Below are 19805 nucleotides of genomic sequence, written 5' to 3'. Positions count from 1 at the left end.
GGCTGAGCCAAAAACTGAGCATGTGACTTGCCTGTCACCTTAAAACTGCCAAATCATCCCTGCCCTGCATAGGGGTAAAAAATGGAGCTGTGAAAAAATATTTGGAGAGAAACCCCAAGCAGGATGATACTCTGTGTGTTCTGTTGCTGGTGTGAAACTTGGCCAGTTTTCATTGAAAGGGCCACAATTTTCCACTCAGGAGACTCAACAGTTTAAGTTTTACATGGTTTCAGGGAAAAAGTAGGTAGGAACTGAATGTTTAGCTCTGCCTTTCATGATTCCTCCACATTCAAACCTACAAATCAACTTTGGAGAGCAAACAAAACTCACATGCTGAAAAAAAAATCCCATAAACAACCCTCAAATCCAGAAACTGAATTTAATCCAGTCCAACTCACTACATTGCTAAAAAGCTGTATGTTATTTAAGTCTCACATGTTAGTTCTCTGCAGCCAGGTCACTACTTAAATACATAAATGACAGCTCAGACCTTACAGAAATGCAGCCCCAGCTGAGATTTCTGAATATGTGCAAATCTGGCCTGGAACACTTTTGAAAACCACCTCAGGTCCCATGAAGAAATGAGGTCAAATTTGATTTAAAAGCTGAACACCCACTGGAATTAGGGTAGTAATGAAATTCTATCATCAGTAGCTTGTCATCTATCTCTTCATGTTATGTCTTTAACTGGCAAATAACTCATTAATCAAATTATTTTACTAGTAAGCAAAGAGACATCCTGTTCCTGTATTCCACAAAAGTTTACAGGAGTTGGTTCTGATGTTTTTACAACAGATGCTTTGGCATAGCCTCTCGAGAACTCCTGAAAGTTCAGGGCAAAGAGGAGCAGCTCAGACTTTAAGGAAGCTGAAATAGAGTATCTGATTTATTTATCCTTAAGCACATGTCCACACTGACCTCACAGCACCCTCTGGAAACACTCCAGGCAGAAATGAAAGAAAAAAATAAACATAAGGAAGAGGGGTTTTGAGATGCTTAAGAGGCATCAAAATCCTTTTCAGCTAGAAACTTGATTAATTCAGACAAACTATCTACAGACAAGAATTCTAAAACCCCGCTCAGGCTTTACCCACAGGTCTCTCATTGCCATGAAGAGCCATTGGACTGCCAAACCCCTTGGCATGGGAAGTTGCAGTTTTGAGTTCTCCTGTAAGAGAGAATTTATTCCCAGGCCTCTCTTCATGCCACTGTTTCAAAAAAACACTGATACTCGATTCTGACATTTGCTTAACTTCCTACCCTCTCCTCAAGCTGGCAGCTCCACCTGGATTCCTCACTGTCTTGAACACAGTCTTGCAAATACCTTCCCTTTTCATATTTTAGGGTCTACTGATAATTCCTGGCATTTAGGGCAGGAAATAATAAAAAAAAAAAAAGTTCCACTTAACCAGCAATAAGTAGACATAAACCAAATAGATATACAGATAAAACAAAACCCCACCACATTTCCACTTTTTCAGCTGTGAATGGACTAAACAACCCATTTAATTACATGCACTGGACACACCAAGCAGCACCATGGCCACACAACATCTCTGTCTACAGGGCAGGAGAACTGAAAGCACAATTAATGCATCTTGCTTTTTGAATCCCTAATAATACAGGTACTTCAAGCTACTTAATTAATTCCTAGTGAAGCAGCGAGGCCAGATCAGAACACTGGTGTTTGACGTTCTTTGTACATCTTCATTTAAAAGGGATCCACAACAAAACTGGATTCAAGACATTGCTTGTGATTTCTTTTTCACCCTTGCTTCGTTTCCTTTAACAGGAATCAGCCAGACTGTCAGATCCTGGATAATTCCAGTTACTGACCAACCTTAGACATGTGGACATCATGGTGAAATCCAGGTGAAAATATGACTAAACCTGAAAGAGGTCCCTGACCAGACTGCAGGTCTCATTTCAAGTACATCTAATTTTTAAGCCACTCTTATGAAACTTGTCTGTCATTGGCATCAGGTCTTCATTGCCTATCTAATGACTTAATAAATTAAGATGAAAATCTAATGACTTGATAAATTAGGATGAAAATATAAATTCATATAAAACATGCTAAAATAGCTCATGACTATTTTTCTTCCTGCTGCTGCTTAGTTTCATTTTGAAATTAACTCCTGCAACATTACTGAGAGTGGACAGCGTAACACTGTACAGTAACTATTAAATAAAGTTAAATGAAGCACATGGAAACAAGTGATTTGACTGGGTTTGAACTCTTGCTGCTAAAGAGGAAATGCCACTAAAATGTGCTTTGTTTGCATCAAATCAGTATCCTGAAACTCAGAAAAGAGGCAGCTATAAATATGTATTAGCTTTAATACAGGACATCCTGCTTCCACTGCATTTCCCTTTCCTTCCTTTTCTTCCTTGCTTTACAAGTGGTCAAAATAAACACTTTGAAATGGTACATGATATAAAAAAGGACCACTATTGGTTTACAAGTATCACACACTTGCACCAAGGGAAAACTAAACAGTACATATATGAATGTAGATATTTACTGCCTGACTTTTGGATCAAAAGTTACAGCAGTGTGAGAGAGACTCAAATCCCACACTGGTTTTATTGGCAATAGGGATTCTGAGTGCTCTGAAACTCCACATTTAAGGCCACTTTCTACCACCAGAGGAATGCAAGAATACTGTCAAAAGGTATAAACAAGTGGCAGCTCCTATGAGCCAAATCTAGAAGAGAAGTAAGTGGTACTGTACAGATCTGTACCCACTGATGTTTTCTTAAATCATCAGGGTTCAAAGCCTTGAGATGTGTGCTCAGAAAAGGAAGTTTTATGTATTTATTTGCACCTATGCCATAACTGAATATATGTGACTTTCTTAGTCAAAACAATGGTGAGCCAATGTTGTTCAAATATTTACACTCAGGCTGTGAGTCCACTTGGACATTCAGGCGTTTATTATGAAAAGTATTCCAGAATCTGCCATATTACAGTGGCAAAATAAAATAACATTTTTTACTAGCCTGTAACTGTCAGAAAAAGTAACTAGCTAATATTAACCATTTACCTGAATGCTGCCCAGTGGAAAATAATGGCTGTGTGTTTTTTTCATTAGGTAGTTGTAGGGAAAATGCACCTAAAGCTATCATAAGGCAGGTATACACTTGTTCCACTTCTGAGGTCTTATTAATGAATCAGATATTTTTGCACTCAATAATACCATGAACCCAAAGAAAGCTATTTTGAAATAAGTAACAGTAGGACAGGTATTTTTTGCATGTGTCAGATATGAAATTTCTTAACTCGGTTTTGAGCTGAACTTAAAGAGAGGCAAAAGGGCTTTGGTTGCAACCAGTCAGGAGATCCTAAAACACTTTAGGTTGTGGTCAGCAGTAAAATGAAGTGCACAGCACAAGTGCAGCAGCTTCTGGAAAGAGGCTGTGGCTGGATATGTGAAAAAAACCCTAAAAATCAGTCTATTTGTAGTCAGCTACCTCTTCAGCTGCATGGGGTATTGCAATAAATTCAACACCAGTGTTTTGTATGGTGCAGGGTTTATATCCAGGTAAATTCAAGCAAAATTTGGGCCCAGTTCTATCTATCTTCTATTTGTTGTTTCATACAAGATGTCTCTGTCACAGCAGCAGACAATTCTTCCTCTTTGTCCCCCACCAGCAGATGAGCACATTAAGGCAAATGCACTGGGCCAGGAAATCTCAGCCCTGAACCACCGGTTTTTTTGTCATTCAGATGAAGCTGAGGAATCCTAACTGCACTTACAATAATGATGATTAACCATTATTCCAATAACTACCTCAGCATGATTGATGGATCAGGCTAACTGACAGCCATCCTAGAGAAGCTATTCTTCGGATGTCATTTTCTCCCCAGAGAAGTAAGAAATAACTGAGCAAGTTTCTTTTAGACAAAGAGAGGGAAAAAGAGCAAACACAGGCCCAGTGCCATTTGTTTGGACTTCTCTGAAGGTATTCCCACAATTAAAGGCCAGCTACCCCAGACTGGGACAGATAAACCCAGAATATCTGGATATTTTGGAGATTTTGTCAGACTCCAGTGCCCAGATTGAGCAGTAAGGGAAAGGGAATAACTGAGGCTCTTATCTGAAGACACTCAGGGAATGCAATAAGCTGTCTGTCTTTTGTAAGTGCAGATTCTTCTCCACCATTTATTTTACAAAGCACTGGGACAAATTTCTAAAAGAAAATCTGCTGCCTTGCCAGTGAGAGAGGGTTTGGGGAGCAATAAGAAGTGCTAAAAAAGCAGTAAAAAGGAAAGTGCTGTAAATCCAGATATCACCTTATCTCTTGGTAAACTTTTCAACTATAACTGAAGTAACTTGAATGGTAGGATTTTTGCACCTTTTTTTTTTTCTTTAAAAAAGGGAAAAATTTCCCATTGTACATCTCTCGGTGTACATTTACTCAGTTGCAAACAGTGCCATCACAGTATGAGAAGGAAACAGGAACCTTAACCAATGTTGACAAGACACCTTTGTAACTTCTACACATATTCAGGCTATGAGGAAGGAGCAGCTAAATCCAAGGGACCACCAGCCAGCACATTTTTCCTTGCCATGTCCCACTGAGTGCTTGGAGGCTTTCCCTCCTCCAGGGATGGAAGGGAAGCACCTCAGAGCCAGGCCTGGCCTATGGAAACGGCAGCATCACTGCAGTGGAACAGGGCTGCATCGCTAAAGGGGTCCAGCTTTTCCCTTCCTCAGTTTTAAACCAAGTACACCAAGACAAAAATAAACCCTCCTCCTCAGGGCTGGATCCCTCCCTGCAGGAGGAACCCAGCTCTCAGAGCACGGCGAGGTGTTGACGCACGTCAGCAACAGCGATTCACTGAGGCAAAACTGACTCAAACTAACGCTGGGGGAAAAAAAACCCACAAAAACACCTTAATAATGCTGCAGGAGCTTTGCAGTGCAAGTGCTGCCAGTAGCAACCCGCCAGAGTAGAGTCTCTTACCTGACTCCTTCGTTGAGGTTGTAGAGTTCATGGTCTGGGAGACCCTTACGCTGGAACACCGCTATTACTCCATTGTGGATGCTGAAAGAGGACACAAGGAGACATCAGTACCCAAAAACATTTCAAAAGGCTGTCACCTGATGACTTCTGGTACCCCCTGCATGCCCTAAAGGGAATTATTGCCTAGAAAATAGATGACACCTTTGAAAATCAGCTCTTTTTGTTCTGCTCCAACTTCGTAGTTTCAACAGTTTGACATCTGAAATCAGAGATTTCAGAAAACTTAGGCCTATATATTTTAGGTACTTTAGAAATCTTAAGTGTAACTTTTAATATATTTGCATGTTAAGTATATTTGAAGTATTTTAAAGCATAGATTTTTTCCTCTCAGGCTCACTACAGAGACAATTAACAGCTTTGCTCTGAGATCAATGGTGATATTCCCAGCATTGTTGGCATATATTTGTCTGAGTTGTGGTTATTTCATTTCATTATCAACAAATCATCATTTATACAGGCTAGACACTCTACCTGGACTTTTATCCCTAAATATAGCATCCCTTTTCTAGAATGTAATCTCAGAAATTTTTAGCTTTTAACCCTCCCCAAGCTCTATGAATTTTAAGTCCATTTAACCCACCTCTCATTCATTTTTGAAAATGTAACAATAGAAATGGGGCAACTGGTTACAAAGACTGTTTCCTGTTATCCCTCAGTCATTTCTCAAAGATTTACACTTCAGCTAAAGGAAAGGCAAGGCTGTGCTGAAAGAACTACAGGTTTAAGAGTTTCTAAGGGGGACAGCAGGAGAGGGTTAGCAGGATGTGCTCAGCACAGGCCAACCATCTGTCCTACAAAAATGCTCCATTTTTGCTGTCAGTGCCATTTGTAGCTGTTCAGGAGGCAGATGTTGCTTAGAGGTGATGACTTTCTGCTGCAGTCAGGTGCAACCAATGACAGGATTGAGACCAGAGAACTCTCTAGCTCAACACAAAGCCACACACCCAACGCTGTCTCTGGCCACCCGCCCTATGAATTCCAGGATGCTGAGAGACAAAAACCAGCCAGGTACTGCAGGTCCCTGGCAATTCACATGCTGAAGCAGAGACAATGAATGGTGCCATGACCTCAACAAGACTGTACCTCAAAGGATTACTGAAATGACTGTGTGCTTCAAAATGAAGCTCTGAAATGCTCCTGAAATACACTGAAAACAATTAGTGTGGTGACTCATCACCCTAATTCACTGATCTTAGGTCTGAGGACAAAGGTGAAGAAATGCCAGAGGAAAGTAAGACTAAACCTGTTCCAGCACTAGGAGAATTGTCCTTCCTCAAACTAGTGCCACCTTTTTTAGCCTCACAGTTTTGACTCCAGAAGGAAAGAAGACTCACACAGTCCCTCCATCTGTCAGCTCACCCCCTTTTCTCAAACACTCCTCCACTCTTGTAACTGCTTAGCAACTTCTACCACATTTAACTATGGAATGGAAGTCCCCAGAAGATTAAGGTCTTTTAGGTTTCAGCTGGGGTAGAAGGAGCATCTTTCAGTGACTAAGAACATTCTGCAGGGTGAGCTCAGCCTTTATTTGACATGCACACAAATGCTTTTATAGCTTCCTGACACTAACACACAAAAAAAGCAGCTTTTATCTGCTCCACTGCCCGTGGTACTGCTACAGGAATTCCAACATGACTGCTCTTAGTGAAGTGACCCAGTCAGTGCCAGTGGTGGGAATGAAGTTATTTCTGTCTGTGTGTAATGTAAAGATGATGCCACAGCTTCTCTGGGCAGCCTGTGCCAGGGCCTCACCGCCCTCACAGGGAAGAATTTCTTCTTAACTTCTAATCTAACCCTACTCTCTGTCAGTTTGAAGCCATTCCCCCTTGTCCTGCCACCACATGTCCTTGTAAATAGTCTCTCTCCATTTTTCCCATAGGGCTTCCTTCAGGCACTGGAAGGCTGGGTCAGCTCCAGGGCCAGATCCAGCCACAGGGGGATGATCCCCCTGCAAGGGGATGTCATTGCAGGAGCTGTGCCAGGAGGTAGCAGAGTGTGCCTGGCTGGGGCCCTCAAGCACCCACACTAAACCTTCCCAGGTAAAAGAGTCCCTTTCGGTGCCTGCTGGGAGCACAGGACTGGGGTGGGAGGTAAGCCTGGCACTATTCACCCAGAGATTCAAAATGCAGGTACACACTGTTAGAAAAGCTCTGCCACGCTCAGCTGCGGAAAAAGGAAATTAAAAGTGGCAGGTGAAGGGTATGATACACTGTGGAGAAATCCAGAAGCAGATAAAAATAAGAACCATTATCCTCTTCTCTCTCTTGAAGATGTTTCCCTTACACACTCCCCCCACCACAGCAGCCCCTCTTTTCCCCCTCCACCCACGGGCACAGACACACACTCGTGATCTCACCCAGCTTATTTTGGCTGGCTCGAACAGACACACTCAATTTACGATTATTTGAAAATTGGCAGCTAAATGTCTCTGGTACACAGTGAAGTGACTTGGGTGTTTTAATATTATGAGTAATATGGGAAGAACGATTAATGTAGTGAATAAAACAAGCAGTCTTTACACGCTCCTCTGATTCGGAAATGAACTTTGCAATGTTCCCTGCCAGCCTTCTGCAGAGAACAATGACTAAATATCTCTCCCAAAAGCCAACGTGCTCTCTCTCTTTCTCTCTGGCACTACTTTCTGAGCAAGGGGGAGGTTTTCTCTCTCCAGCTTAACAGGTCCATTATTATTCCTCAAAAAAAAAAATAAGAGAGAGCAAGCTTTTTAAACAAGAACTAAGGGGGACACATTGTGAGGATTCAATTTATTGCCTGCATAAAACATCCCAGCAGTGATCTTTTAACCTGCCTGGGATCTCCCTTACAGTGTCTGGAAAACAAGTCTTGGCCTCACTATGTTGACTCTTCCTTTCCATTGCAGACAGCAGCGCTTGTGTGGAGGGTGCAGGATTACAGTCCCTGGCTGCAGGTGACATGGGAATGCCACCATGGTCTGGCCTTCCACTTCCCCAAGAGGCAACAAAAAGGAACTGGAATAACCAGGATGCTGTTGGTGGCCTCGGTGGCAAGATATTAAAAAGTTGGCTCAAATCTTCTTAGTTACCTTAAGCTAATAAAAACCCCAGCCCTTGCTTGAATCAAAGCAATTCTATGGTTTCTGTGAGTGATTGTTTAAAAGGGTTTGGTCACAATAGTACAACCTTTCGGTGTAAAGAAAATCTGAGCTGCTGCTTACAAACAGAAGTCCTGCAGGATGCTTGAGGTGGGTGGATCGCCTTTACTGTGTCTGTGACCACTCTTCACTGAGACTTAAGTCAATAATGAATGCAATTAAACTTACATTGTAATAGTTAACCTGAAGTGAAAATGCCTTGTAAACTCCCTTCTGTAACTCTTTTACAGTGTGAAAGTTAATAATGGGTGCGCTGGTATCACTCTGAACGCCTTCCCTGTAGTTGCTGTGTGTGTAAATACGTGCACAAGAACACACGAAACAAAACAGGGCCCAAAGAGCTGTACAGAGCAGGCTGGCTCTAGGAGGAGAAAACAGGATCAGAAAACCGAAAAGACCATTTTTTTCTGGTGGGGAAACAAAATGTCAGATGGCTCCAGCAATGTATTGTACTTATCTATCCCACAACAGGTACAGATTGCCAAAAGAAAACTATGTACAACCAAGGCAGCACTCACAGCCACAAAAATCAAGCCAGCAGCCTAAGAAACTTCACCTCTCTGGAAAGACTACTTATTCTAGATTTGCCTGATCCTCCAGAGAAGGAGGCAGCTCCAGGACTCGTTATTCAGCTGTGCAGGATGTGGGGAATGGCAGCTCCAGCACTCTCAGCACAGACCTTCCCCACCTTTTGCTTCAGCACAAAGGGATCTGGAAGGTGTAAATTCCCAAAGCACAGAGCTGGATCCTCACTGATGTTCTTTTGCTGACATTTGGAAGCCAAGAAGTGATTAAAATACACTTTTCCACCAGGTGAGAATCAGTTTGGTCACAGAGATGAGGAACAACTCCAAAGCCAGACTCATAAGTCTCTAAATCCTGACCTGTGTGCTTCAGCTGTGGCCACGGCCCTCCCAGCTCAACATTTCCTGGGAAAAGCATCTGGATTGCCCTGTGTTGACATTCATGCACAGCACACAGGTAATTTTAGCTCTCTAAAGCAGCCACTGCCTTTGTATGCAAACAGCATGGGCGAAAATACCACGGTGATTTTTATGTAGTGTTTGCAAATTCTCCCCTTCCCAGAGCTCCAGGTGAAATCCAGGAGCAAAAACAATGCTGTGTGAATGATCACACCCTGTGACTACCAGGCAGTTAAAGACAATATTTTCATTTTCAAAAGGGACTGAATGACTTGGGGCTCATTTCCTCTGGACAGTTACAGGAGCAGCTAATTTACAATAATTAACCTGATACACTTGCATCAAAACCTTCCTGAAGACACCCTTGCTACAGAAGAAAACCTAATTTCTCTGAACTAGCCTAATCCAATTGGGAAGAGTCCATTTTCAGCACAGCTTTAGTCCAGCTGCAACTGCACAGGCTTTCCATGAGGCTTTGACCCTTTCCAAATAAGCTTCCAGCTGATAGTTATTATGTTCCTGGAATTTCTACCAAGGTAAAGCAGCCTGCAAAGAGGGATAGGCTTCAGTTTTGCACTGGATCATGCAACTGGAAATAAGCTGGTCTGCAAAACTCCCTTTCCAAAGAGTTTGGGAGGCATTAGTTCACTAACTCACCAACTATGAACACTTGTCTTACACATGAAGAAGCTGAGACAGACAGGTGAAGGGACTTCCCAGAGGTGTTACTGAGACTCAGTATTTCTAGAGATTGTAGGACAAAGGAAAATTTGGCATCCAGTTATAACTGCACTGAAGGAAAGATAAATAATTATGGAGGGCTATGGGGAGCAGCAATTCTCCATCATCACCCCCATTCTTACTGCAGTCAAGGCTGGAACATGCTCTGTGGTGCTGTGGTGCTTTGACCAGTGGGAAGTCCCTTCACCAGCCCTGTTCCTCCTCCCCATCCCAGTTAAGCCCTGTCTGCCCCCCATGCGCACACTGTGTCAAACATTCCAAATAAAGGGGTCATGAAAAAAAAAGGGTGATCCTCAGACAGGCAGTAAAATTTCAAAATATTTCTAAATAACCACTAAATATTGGAAAAAAAGAAAATTTCCTAGTAGTAGAAATCATAGATAAATATGCTGGTCTGGAATATTTTCTCTACTAGAAAAGCCTCCCTATGATCTGAAAAAAAAATAATTTTTAATTAGAAGATGAAATATGGTTTGCATAACTATAAAAATTACTTTACTGCAAGTTATTGTGCATATTACAACCCCATAAAAAATTATCCCTAACCATAAAACCCTCTGTGATTCCATATGTCTCCTTGGATTTACTGCTGATCTCACTAACGTCTCAGGCATCTCATCTGCGTTTTCTTCGCCTTCTTTTTGCTGTCTCCCACTCCTTCATGTTTCCGTGGATTTTCCCCATTTTCTTACACCAGAAAGGATCTAAGTGCCTTTGACCAGAGGCTTTCCCACAGCCCAACTGAGACAGTATCAGCTCCTGATTAGGCAGTCTGTGTGAGCTCAGCCAGAACGAAAACCTCGCGACGGATTTTATTTGCCCTGAGAGGGCCCCCCTTGGCTTTGCAAGCTCAAGATTAAAACCCCGGGTTTTCTCAGTCCAATTGGTTTAGTCAGCATTCAGCCCTCATTTTTTTTGCCTGAAGCAGAAGCAGGGGGGAAGAACAGAAGACAATGCTAGTGAAAAAAAATCTGAACTATCTTAATACGATGCAAATTCTGTGAGCTGTAAGGAAACCGTACTGTTCCGCTATGTTGCTGTTGGTTGCTAGTTAACGTGCACTGGCGATGCTCTGCTGCACAGATCTTTTGGGGTTCATGGGAAAGCAGGCTCAGAGAAAGCCATGATATAAAGCCTCATTTGCATAACAGCAGACAGCAGCTCGGCCACCAATTTTCCTCTGATCTCAGCGAAGAGAAGTTTTAGTTTGGAGGTGAAGGGAAGTTATCAGGGAGGAAGAGACCTTCCTTGCTTCCACGGTGCTGCGTGACCTCTGCACGCTGAGCATGGCATCAGGCTCCTTCAGCCTGTCCTCCCCTGGTGTCAGAGAGGAGCAGGAACCCTCTGGTATAAACAGTCTGAGGCTGAGACTGGTCTGAACAGAGCGGAGGTGGCGGAGGGGACATCACTGGGCAGCCAGACCACAGCCACACACCAGGGCACTGCAGAAGGGCAGCTGCACTTCCTCCTCAGAAGGACCCCACAGTGACAGAGCTGCTAACAGACCCCACCAGGATGACTCCAGCTTGAAGCTTTTCAGCTTTCCCCTGGCATGGCTAGAGCAGCATCCTTGGTCTGCCTCAAGAAATCCTCTTTTCAGCTCGGAGTCCCTCACACAAGCAGACTTGTGTAGGGCCAGGCCCAAGCGGGGTTCTGCTCTAACTCTCCCCACCTCGGTTTTGATGAGCTTGGTTCAAAGCCTCTTTCAAAAGCAGATACACACATGCCACACCCAGGTAAAGGCTGCTAACATTAGGCAAGAAACCAGCAGACATTTAAATATAGAACAGCCAGGCTTGGTGAGAGGGAAGCGCTCTGCCAGTGCACCTCGACTTCTTGATCAGCAAGCTCTTATGCTCAATATTGCACAGAATGAAACAGCACAGGCAATCCTTTTGTTTGGAAGCAAAAATATCCCTGTAAACCGAAGGATGGTATGCCAGTTCTCTGTTGGGTTGTTCTAAATTTGCAGCAGAAAAATAAAAAGAAATCTTCCCCAGAGCCCAAGATTTTAAAAACCTGGACGAGATTTCTGGTGAGTCCAAGTTCAGATGCCCACTGACATCTCCAGGAGAGATGAACATCCACTCCCTCAAGACCACACCCTCCTCAGTGGAGCACACACTGGTGATAGGCAGAAGATACAATGGATAACTTCTTAATGCAACTAATCCAAGCACATTTAAGCCCTGGCTTTTCTGAGGAAAAAGCCGCAGTTTTACAGCCTGTAGACTACCCTGAGTTTCTTAAAACCAACAGGGGATACAAGCCTTTCTGCACCTGAAAGAAGCATTACCCTCACTCTCAATCAAGAGAAAGCCTTGCACTGTTAAATAAGAAATAAGGTGTCTTCCTTTTGCCTGTGGCTTGTAATCTGCAGTACTTGCCACAGCTTTAGGCAGCTCTTAGCGCAGGCACACGGTGCCCACTTGACCTGACACCACACAACAGCCCTGCCAGTGCTCCCAGGGCGTTTTGGAGGCACGTGCCACCAAACAGGCCAGCAATCAGGGAAAAGGCAACCCAGGGCAGGAAAACATGGTCTGAATCCACGCAAAGCAGGGACAGGATGACTGGCAGACACCTATTCCAGGAACAGGTGGTGGGACAGTTGTTTAATTGTTTGGACAAAGCATGCACATGTCTAGTTCAATGACACTTCTGGCTAGAGTTATACCTGTCCTGTCCAAATTAGAAGTAACAAACTCTTGCTCCATCTCAGTTAGGAAAATCCTCTGGGTTTGAGTATCAGCAGCCCCTGTGCCTGCAAGTCTCCCCCTCCCAGCCAGCCTGGTGCCTGACCTGCTCCCCATTCACATCTGCCTCCACAGCTCCCTCCCCAGAAGCAGGACCTGGAAAAGCTAATCCCTGCCAACAAAAGCTGTCAGCACACCATCAGAAAAGGGCTGTGGGGACTGTCACCTTGATTCACACCAAGGAGTATATTACTCCCTGCTGCTTCCTGTGAGGCTGCTGGCCAAATAAAGTCCAACTGGCACAAAGGTTGCCCAGTCTACCCTTTAATTACCACCACTATCCATCCAGATCTTGGGTGCAACCCAGGGTCACACAAACAGCATGATCTTTGAGCAGAAGCTCAGTCTCCTTTGTGACCAGCACAGTTTCAGCGCTCAGTGCTCTGCTGCCATTCAACAACTAATTCTTGATGCTGACATAAAACCACAAATGAAGAGGTGAGAAGGACAGAAGATGTGGTATTTTATATAGTTCATTTCTCTCAAAACTGAACTACCTTTAACAAATGTGTTTATAGTCCACTGGTATTTTTCTTCCTACACTTGTACCGCCATACAATTATAAAACATTACAAATGACACTTTCCAAGCTGTGACCCAGGAGATGACATTTCATTTCCAAAAGTGACTTGAGAATTAAATTCCTACCAACTTAGAGACTCATGTTTGTCTTCTAGGACTGTCACTAAGACAGTCATTAAGATGCTTTCTGAATAATTCCCATTCACTACAAAATGTTTGTATGGGTTTTCTTGTAAAACAGTCATAGAATGTATAAACACAATAAAGGAAACAAGCAGGGTTTACTTTTCCCTGTCCAAAGTGCGGGTGCTTGCGTGTGCACATACACACATACAGAGTAAGTATTATTATTTGTAATAATGGGAGTAAATTGAGTAGACTTTGTCATATCTGTATCAACAACCGGCAATATAGTTACACATATAGATAACAACAACGTATTTTAATAGCTGTGTGTAATTTTCAAAAAGACCAAACTAAAATAAAACTAAAATAAAGCTTGAATGAGAGTATCTAGATAGACACAAAGTCATATTTGCAGCCGGGCCCCGTGAAACAAGTCTCTGTGTGTCAGGAGGAAGGCTGAGCCATCTGCAGGGAAGGCTCTTTGCTGTCAGCCTTCAGAGAAAGGTCGGCAGCGACGGGGGAAAGCGCCGCTCCCGCTTCCACCTGCACGGGAACGGCGCTCCACGCCGAGGCTGGGATGGGAGCCAGGCATTCCAGCCTGGGAGCCAGCAGAGCGGACACCCGAGCGGACACCGGCACGTTAATCCCGGCGGGAGCGCGGGGAGGGCTGCGGGGAGCCGGCACGTGGAGCGAGCCCTTACCTGTTCCAGGTAGCGTTGGAGCAGGCCCGGCGCTGCTGGGTCCCCCGCTCATCCAAGGCTGCCTGCTCTCTCTTGCCCAGATCACTGAGGCTGGGCGAACTCATGAACTTCAACCTGCGAAGAGTCCTCATGGTCAAATGTGTGTTTGCGCGTGGCGGCTACAGATACACCATCCTGTTTACACACACACACGCGCGGTGGGGCAGCGGCAGCAGCGGCAGTGCGGGCAGCTCCCTCCGTCTGCTGTTCAAAAAAGAAACTTAAAAAAAAAAGAAGAGAGAACCGGTCTCTACGGAGCACACCTCTGCCAGCAAGAAAACAAACCTTTAATCAGATCAACTCTGACGTCATCAACTGTGGTTAATAATTTTCTCCAGTCCTTTCAAAAAAATAAAAGTCAAACTTCTGGCGGCTGCTGCTGCAGCACTTGGAAGGGGCCCCTTGCTGCCCCGAGTGTGAGGGCTTCCCCTCCCCCTGAGCCCGGGCACCACTTCCCGGGAATCTCGCTCAGTGCCGCGGTGCCGTGCTCCACCTGTCATGGGAACCGCTCGGCTCCTCCAGCGGCTTCGGGGGCTCTCAGGGCATTTCCCAGTCTCTCCCCCTCTCTCTGTCTCTGCACTCATAAATGGAAATGAAACTGGAGGGCAATGGACAGGAAAAAAAAAAAAAACGAAAAAAAAAAACCCAAACAAAAGAAAAAAGCAAAGCAACTAAACCCCAAGCAACCAATACTGACGCACTGAGACTATTGGAAAGTTTCATAACTGGCTGTGCCCTGGCCACGTTACGACACTACACACACGCTCACACAGACACATCCACGCCCTCCCTTCATCGTACACACTCAGCTGCCTCCCAGGCTGCTCCTCCTCACGGTGCCACAAAGCCACAGGACGGCAAAGGGTTCACAAGCAGCACGACTATGGAGTGAAAAGGGCTGGTTTGGGAATATTTGGTGGTGCACAGGAGAGCCAAATGCTTTGTCTTTCTCTGCCTTTTTTTTTTTTTTTTTTTTTTTTTAATTGAGATAACAGCTGCACGACTCGGGGCATACTTCGTTTCTACAAAAGCCCCAGGTGTCTTATCTTCAAAGGAAAAATCTCCTTTCTCTCCCTGACTGCAGCAGTCAGCTGAAGGATATGCTGCTACAAGACTCCAGCCCATGCTTAGCTCGCTGTCACTCACTGGCAGTTCTGTTTTAAATTCAGGAGTGCCTGGCTCATCTGCTGGGAAGTAATGTAACAAAATAGTGATTAGCTTTCTCAGAAAAGGTATTGTTTGCAATAGACTGAGCCAGAGTGTAAGAACTGCTTTCTGTTGCTACGGCATTGGTCTGCAAATAGTCTGGTAAAAGCCACGAAGGCTCCTTGCAGAGTAACCTCCCACTCACTGCAAAGGGGCTGCAATATAGAACTTATTCTTTCTTTTTCTTTTTTCTTCCTACTTTCTACTTACTCTTTTCATCTGTGATAACCTATTGTCCAGATTCAGGCTATAATTCCACTTGCTGGTGTCCAAATAATATGGCAAACCTGAATTTCTCACAGAGAGCTGTGCCTTATGTGCATCATTTACTGACATATTTTAGTAAAAAGCAATTTATCTCACTGTTCACCCAAACTCAGGTAACATTACTGCATATAAATATTCACTTCCAAAGTTTGTATTTGATATTACCTCCACGTGAACCAGCTGCAGAACTACCTAGGGAAATAAATCCATTTTTACCTCATGCTGGTTTTAGCAGTAGCGGTTTTATCCAGCTGCTTGGATTAGCGTTATATTGACTGCCCTTCCCACACCCAAATCCTCACGTATAACTCTCAAGTTCACAAACAACCATCACTCTAGATGCCACATAACATCTCACTTTGTAAGGGACCTGCAGCTCCATGTCTAACCCATGTACAAAGACATTTCTATCTGTGGTCTCTTCCAGATGTTTAAATCCTTCAAACAAACAAACACGCAAACAATCCACTCTGCACACAGCAGCAGAAGGAAAACAAACACAACAATATATGGCTGTATTCTAAGGAATGAGATGGCTCCTACAGCATACAAATCAGGGCCCAAGCACAGCCCCAGCAAAACACTGCCCTGTTCAAATCCAGTGAAGGGCACTCCATTTCTGTGGATAACACTGCCAGGGAGCACAACTTGGGCTGAGCTCCTGCTGAGGGCTCAGATAAAATTGGTGTCTGCCCTCCTAAGTGAAATAACCAGTTAGATAAACCCGTGGCAATATAATGCCACCTAATTTCATTTTCTACCTAGCTCGGTTGCTTTTCTGCTTCTCGCTTTCCATGAATTTGATAGGCCTTGCAAAATGTCACTATACTGGATTAAACCCTGGGAATTTTTAACTCTTTGATTCCTTGGCAGCACCAGATACTTTACAAACTGTATCCTGATGGTGCCAGTATGTCAGCATCCACCTACTAATGTTTCATCTGCTTTTTCCCCTAAAATCCTCAACTAGCTAATTGACTAAATGCAAGGAGCTGCTGTGTCAGCCTTGGATACGCCAGACAACGCTGCAAAAAGCAGTTCTTTGCTTTCTTCATAAAATGCTGAACCCAAGAGAAGAGGAGGGGAAAAAAAAAGATCTCTTTCCTTCTGTATGGTGAAATATTACACCTATAGAAGTCAGTCTATTTTTATGCCACCCATCCATCTCAGTAACCAGGACTAGATTCAGAGCCTATGCATGCAAATACATGGGAGAGCCAACATTCCAGCAGCTTGAAAAATTCCTGCTTGAGGTAACAGGCTTTCTCTGCACTTCGTTCTCCTTTCGGCGATTTCACCTGATCAAATGTTGATTTATGATAAAATAAATCATTTTCAACACGTGTTGCCTCCACCCATAATTGCAGGGTAATACTTCACGTTTTCCTTGAGCTGTGCGTCCAAGGCCACCCTTGACTGCCCGGCATTACCTCTGCCTGAGCAGCCCTTGGGAATGAAGGGAAAAAGAGGTGATCTGCACTTCAGCTTTAAGATTGAAGAAGAGGAAGGAGCTGTGACTTGCCCAGGCCACCCCACGATGTCCCAGGGCCTCTGCCTCCTGTGCCAGCACAATACACCAAGTGGATGCTGCCGGGAGGAAAGGGAGTAATGGGAAGCCTTCCTGTAGGCTCAACACGAGCTTCTTAAATAGAACAACTGCACTCAGCTCAGTCACAGAGCTGAGACTGGAGAGCAGCGTTACCTCAGTTCACTTGAACCCAGCAAGCCGTACCCACTGCTAATTCTACCACTTCCCTCAGCTCCACGGTTAAGGGACTGAACCAGAGCCACACAACCACCTCGGTGGGGAAGACACATCCTAACTCCTGCTCCCTCCCTTCCCCTCCAACATCTCTCCTCATAAAACCAAACCTGTCTCTACTAGACACCCTTCTTTCGTCTGTGGGGACCGCACGGCAAGTCCCGGAGCCGCCACGATGCCGGGAATTTCTGCTCACCTGGGCTTTCTACCTCGAGGCCTGAAACAACATGTAGGCTGGGAGTCCAAGAGGATTTATGCTGTTTTTAGAAGACAATGTTAGCCTACAACTCCAGGACTTCGCAGCAAACACGGCTTTTAAAACAAGGCTAACTCCGCAGTCACCTTCTGGTCCGCCTGCAACGTCTGCAGTATTCTCTCTCCCTGGGAGCTGTGGTTTTAAGATCATATTGCTGTCCCTAGCAAATGTTAAAAAAGAACCAGGCACACCTCTCCAAGTACACACATGGTTTAAAAGAATGAGATTTGCTAAAAAAAAAACATCAACACCAACAAACAAACAAAAAGGAAAATAAAGAGAACCCCCCCTACATTTTATTTATGTAATGATAAGCTAATTTTTACAGTATAATTGTATTGTCTTCTTACAAGTTTCTTTTTGACCATGATGGGAGGGGGAAAGACCATTAAGAAATTCACAACATAAGAAATTTATAATAAAGCTACCAGTGCTGTGACTGCTGTGGGCCAACGTGTTTTAGGCCACACCACTCTGCTGCTGCAACTGCAGGTGAGCACTGCAGCGATATCAGTGCCAGGGAGACAGTATAAACAGCAAGAGAGTTTGCCATCTTGGCTTGCCATGTAAAAGAACTTGCCATGCAGAAGAACAACTCAATAAATAAAAATTTTAATTGGAAAAAAAAAAAAAAGAAAAAAAAGCCCCCTATTTCACTTTGTCTCCCCATCTCTCTTGGAGAAGAGAGCAGAACTCCCCTGGTGAGGCTGAGTGGTGTCTGCTCTGTGAGCAAAGAACAGAAAGGTTAAGCCCATCTATGGCAGAAAGGAGTTAAAACCCTCCCTAGACAAACGCATTTTAGTTTTTCATAAAACACACCACAAAACTGAGGGCATGCCTCGACATATGCCAAAGCTCAGGAATTAGTTCTCTGACAAAACACTTCTTAAAGGCACCGCACGTCCTGCTGCGCCAGCAGAGGAGAGGAAAGGTAGAAAGGAAGGAGATGGGACCATCAGGAAAAAATAGAGCCAGGGGGAAATGCAGTTGTAAACCTTATGACTCATCAATTCCTTTCCTGCAACATCCACATAAAGCTCCTTTATCATCAGAAAACAAAGAATAAAGAGAGTAAAGAAAGTATGAAACCAAGCAGGCTCTCCATCCCACTGACTCTGTGCAACCTCTGGAGATAAAGGCGCTCTCAAGGGCAGCTTCTGGCTGCTGTTTTTTGAGGCTGGTCATAGGACAGCCTTGGGTTTGCCTGATTTTTGCCCTCTCCACAGCCAAGCACTGATTTGATTTATAAGAGGGGACTTCTTGGGTTTACTTACACTTCTTCCCAATCTTTGGAACACCTCCTGCGTACTCCTGTACCTCACATCCTGTGACCAACCTGCCAACACGACCACAGCTGCCTCCAGCCCTTTGGACAGAGCTGGGCTCTCTGCCCCTTCACCTGCATGTGGGACACACATGGGGTTTGTCTTTTATGTTGTGAAAAGGAACACCCAAGAAAGCATCTCCTTCCTGAGCACGCAGAAGGTGACACCTAAGAAGAGCCCTTTGGCTACAGTAGAAAGGCAGTTTTTACATATAAAAGAAGAGGAGACCAAAATGTTGGTACTAACGCAGTGTTTGCAAATAACTCCTTAGCTGGCTCTGGGTGAATCAAGGCTTTATGTTTGAATTATGAGTTCTTCTTTACCCTTTTGCCTTGCTGTTTGTACTTCAGGCAGCAAAACAGAGCCCTGAGCTCAGACTGAGTCTCCAGTCCCCAGCCTAATCTAACACAGGTCATGAATCGAATAATACCTGCTCAAAGCATCCATGAAATCCCACCCCTTTGTCAGCAGCAGTTTTGGTTTACAGAGCACAAAAATACAAGCAGTTCTTAAAATACAGTAGACAGCTAAATCTTATTTCCTTCCCCTTCAGGAGAAAGGCATTAGGAGAGAATTAGGATAGCAATAGGCCTGTTACACCACCATGTCAAAACATCAAGCTTTCCATCATACAGCAATTCCCCTGGCTTGCACTATCAGTCCTTATTACCTCTTTAGGGGTTCTGGGGATTAAAGATAGTGCAGGGATCTGAATAAACATAATGGAGGAGGTGAGGATCAACGCTCTGGATTACAGGACCTGTGGCATTACCACCTTCCACTCACATCCCCTCCAGAGAAGGAAGGAGACGGATTTCTGAGCACCAAATGTGCCTGTTCCAGCTTTCACTGCTGCCCACTCACTGAATTCACAACCCCACTGTAACCAGTGTATATCCAAGGCAAGCTCGCAACTCTGCTATTAAATGGAAGTCAAACCTTTAATTTTGATTTAGGAAATAAAGTCTCAAGAGTTCTGATCAATACGTAAATCAAACGTTTAAAATACTTTATGCT

General features: G+C 44.2%; 1 protein-coding gene across 3 annotated transcripts in view; it reads right to left on the bottom strand.

The window, feature by feature from the left end:
- PRR5 (proline rich 5) overlaps window positions 1-19805 on the bottom strand; it is a 74930-nt gene that overhangs the window by 28885 nt on the left and 26240 nt on the right. Inside the window, exons 1-3 of one of the 3 annotated variants that reach the window (XM_027897730.1) lie at window positions 14258-14322; window positions 13934-14047; window positions 4972-5052 (exon numbers count right to left, since the gene is read on the bottom strand). In XM_027897730.1, the coding sequence (XP_027753531.1) occupies window positions 4972-5052; window positions 13934-14037 (185 nt within the window). In that variant the 5' untranslated portion in view covers window positions 14038-14047; window positions 14258-14322. Of the gene's footprint in view, window positions 1-4971; window positions 5053-13933; window positions 14193-14257; window positions 14323-19805 lie in introns of those variants that run through there. The other 2 variants (XM_027897729.1, XM_027897728.1) reach the window with 2 other exon arrangements.

The sequence above is a fragment of the Empidonax traillii genome, unplaced genomic scaffold, assembly GCF_003031625.1.
Source record: "Empidonax traillii isolate 1590-97213 ecotype Southwest subspecies unplaced genomic scaffold, ASM303162v1 scaffold557:size1000685, whole genome shotgun sequence".
Lineage (NCBI taxonomy): Eukaryota > Metazoa > Chordata > Aves > Passeriformes > Tyrannidae > Empidonax > Empidonax traillii.
Note: the sequence above shows the minus strand (reverse complement) of the source record. Positions and strands in the feature narration are given on the sequence as shown.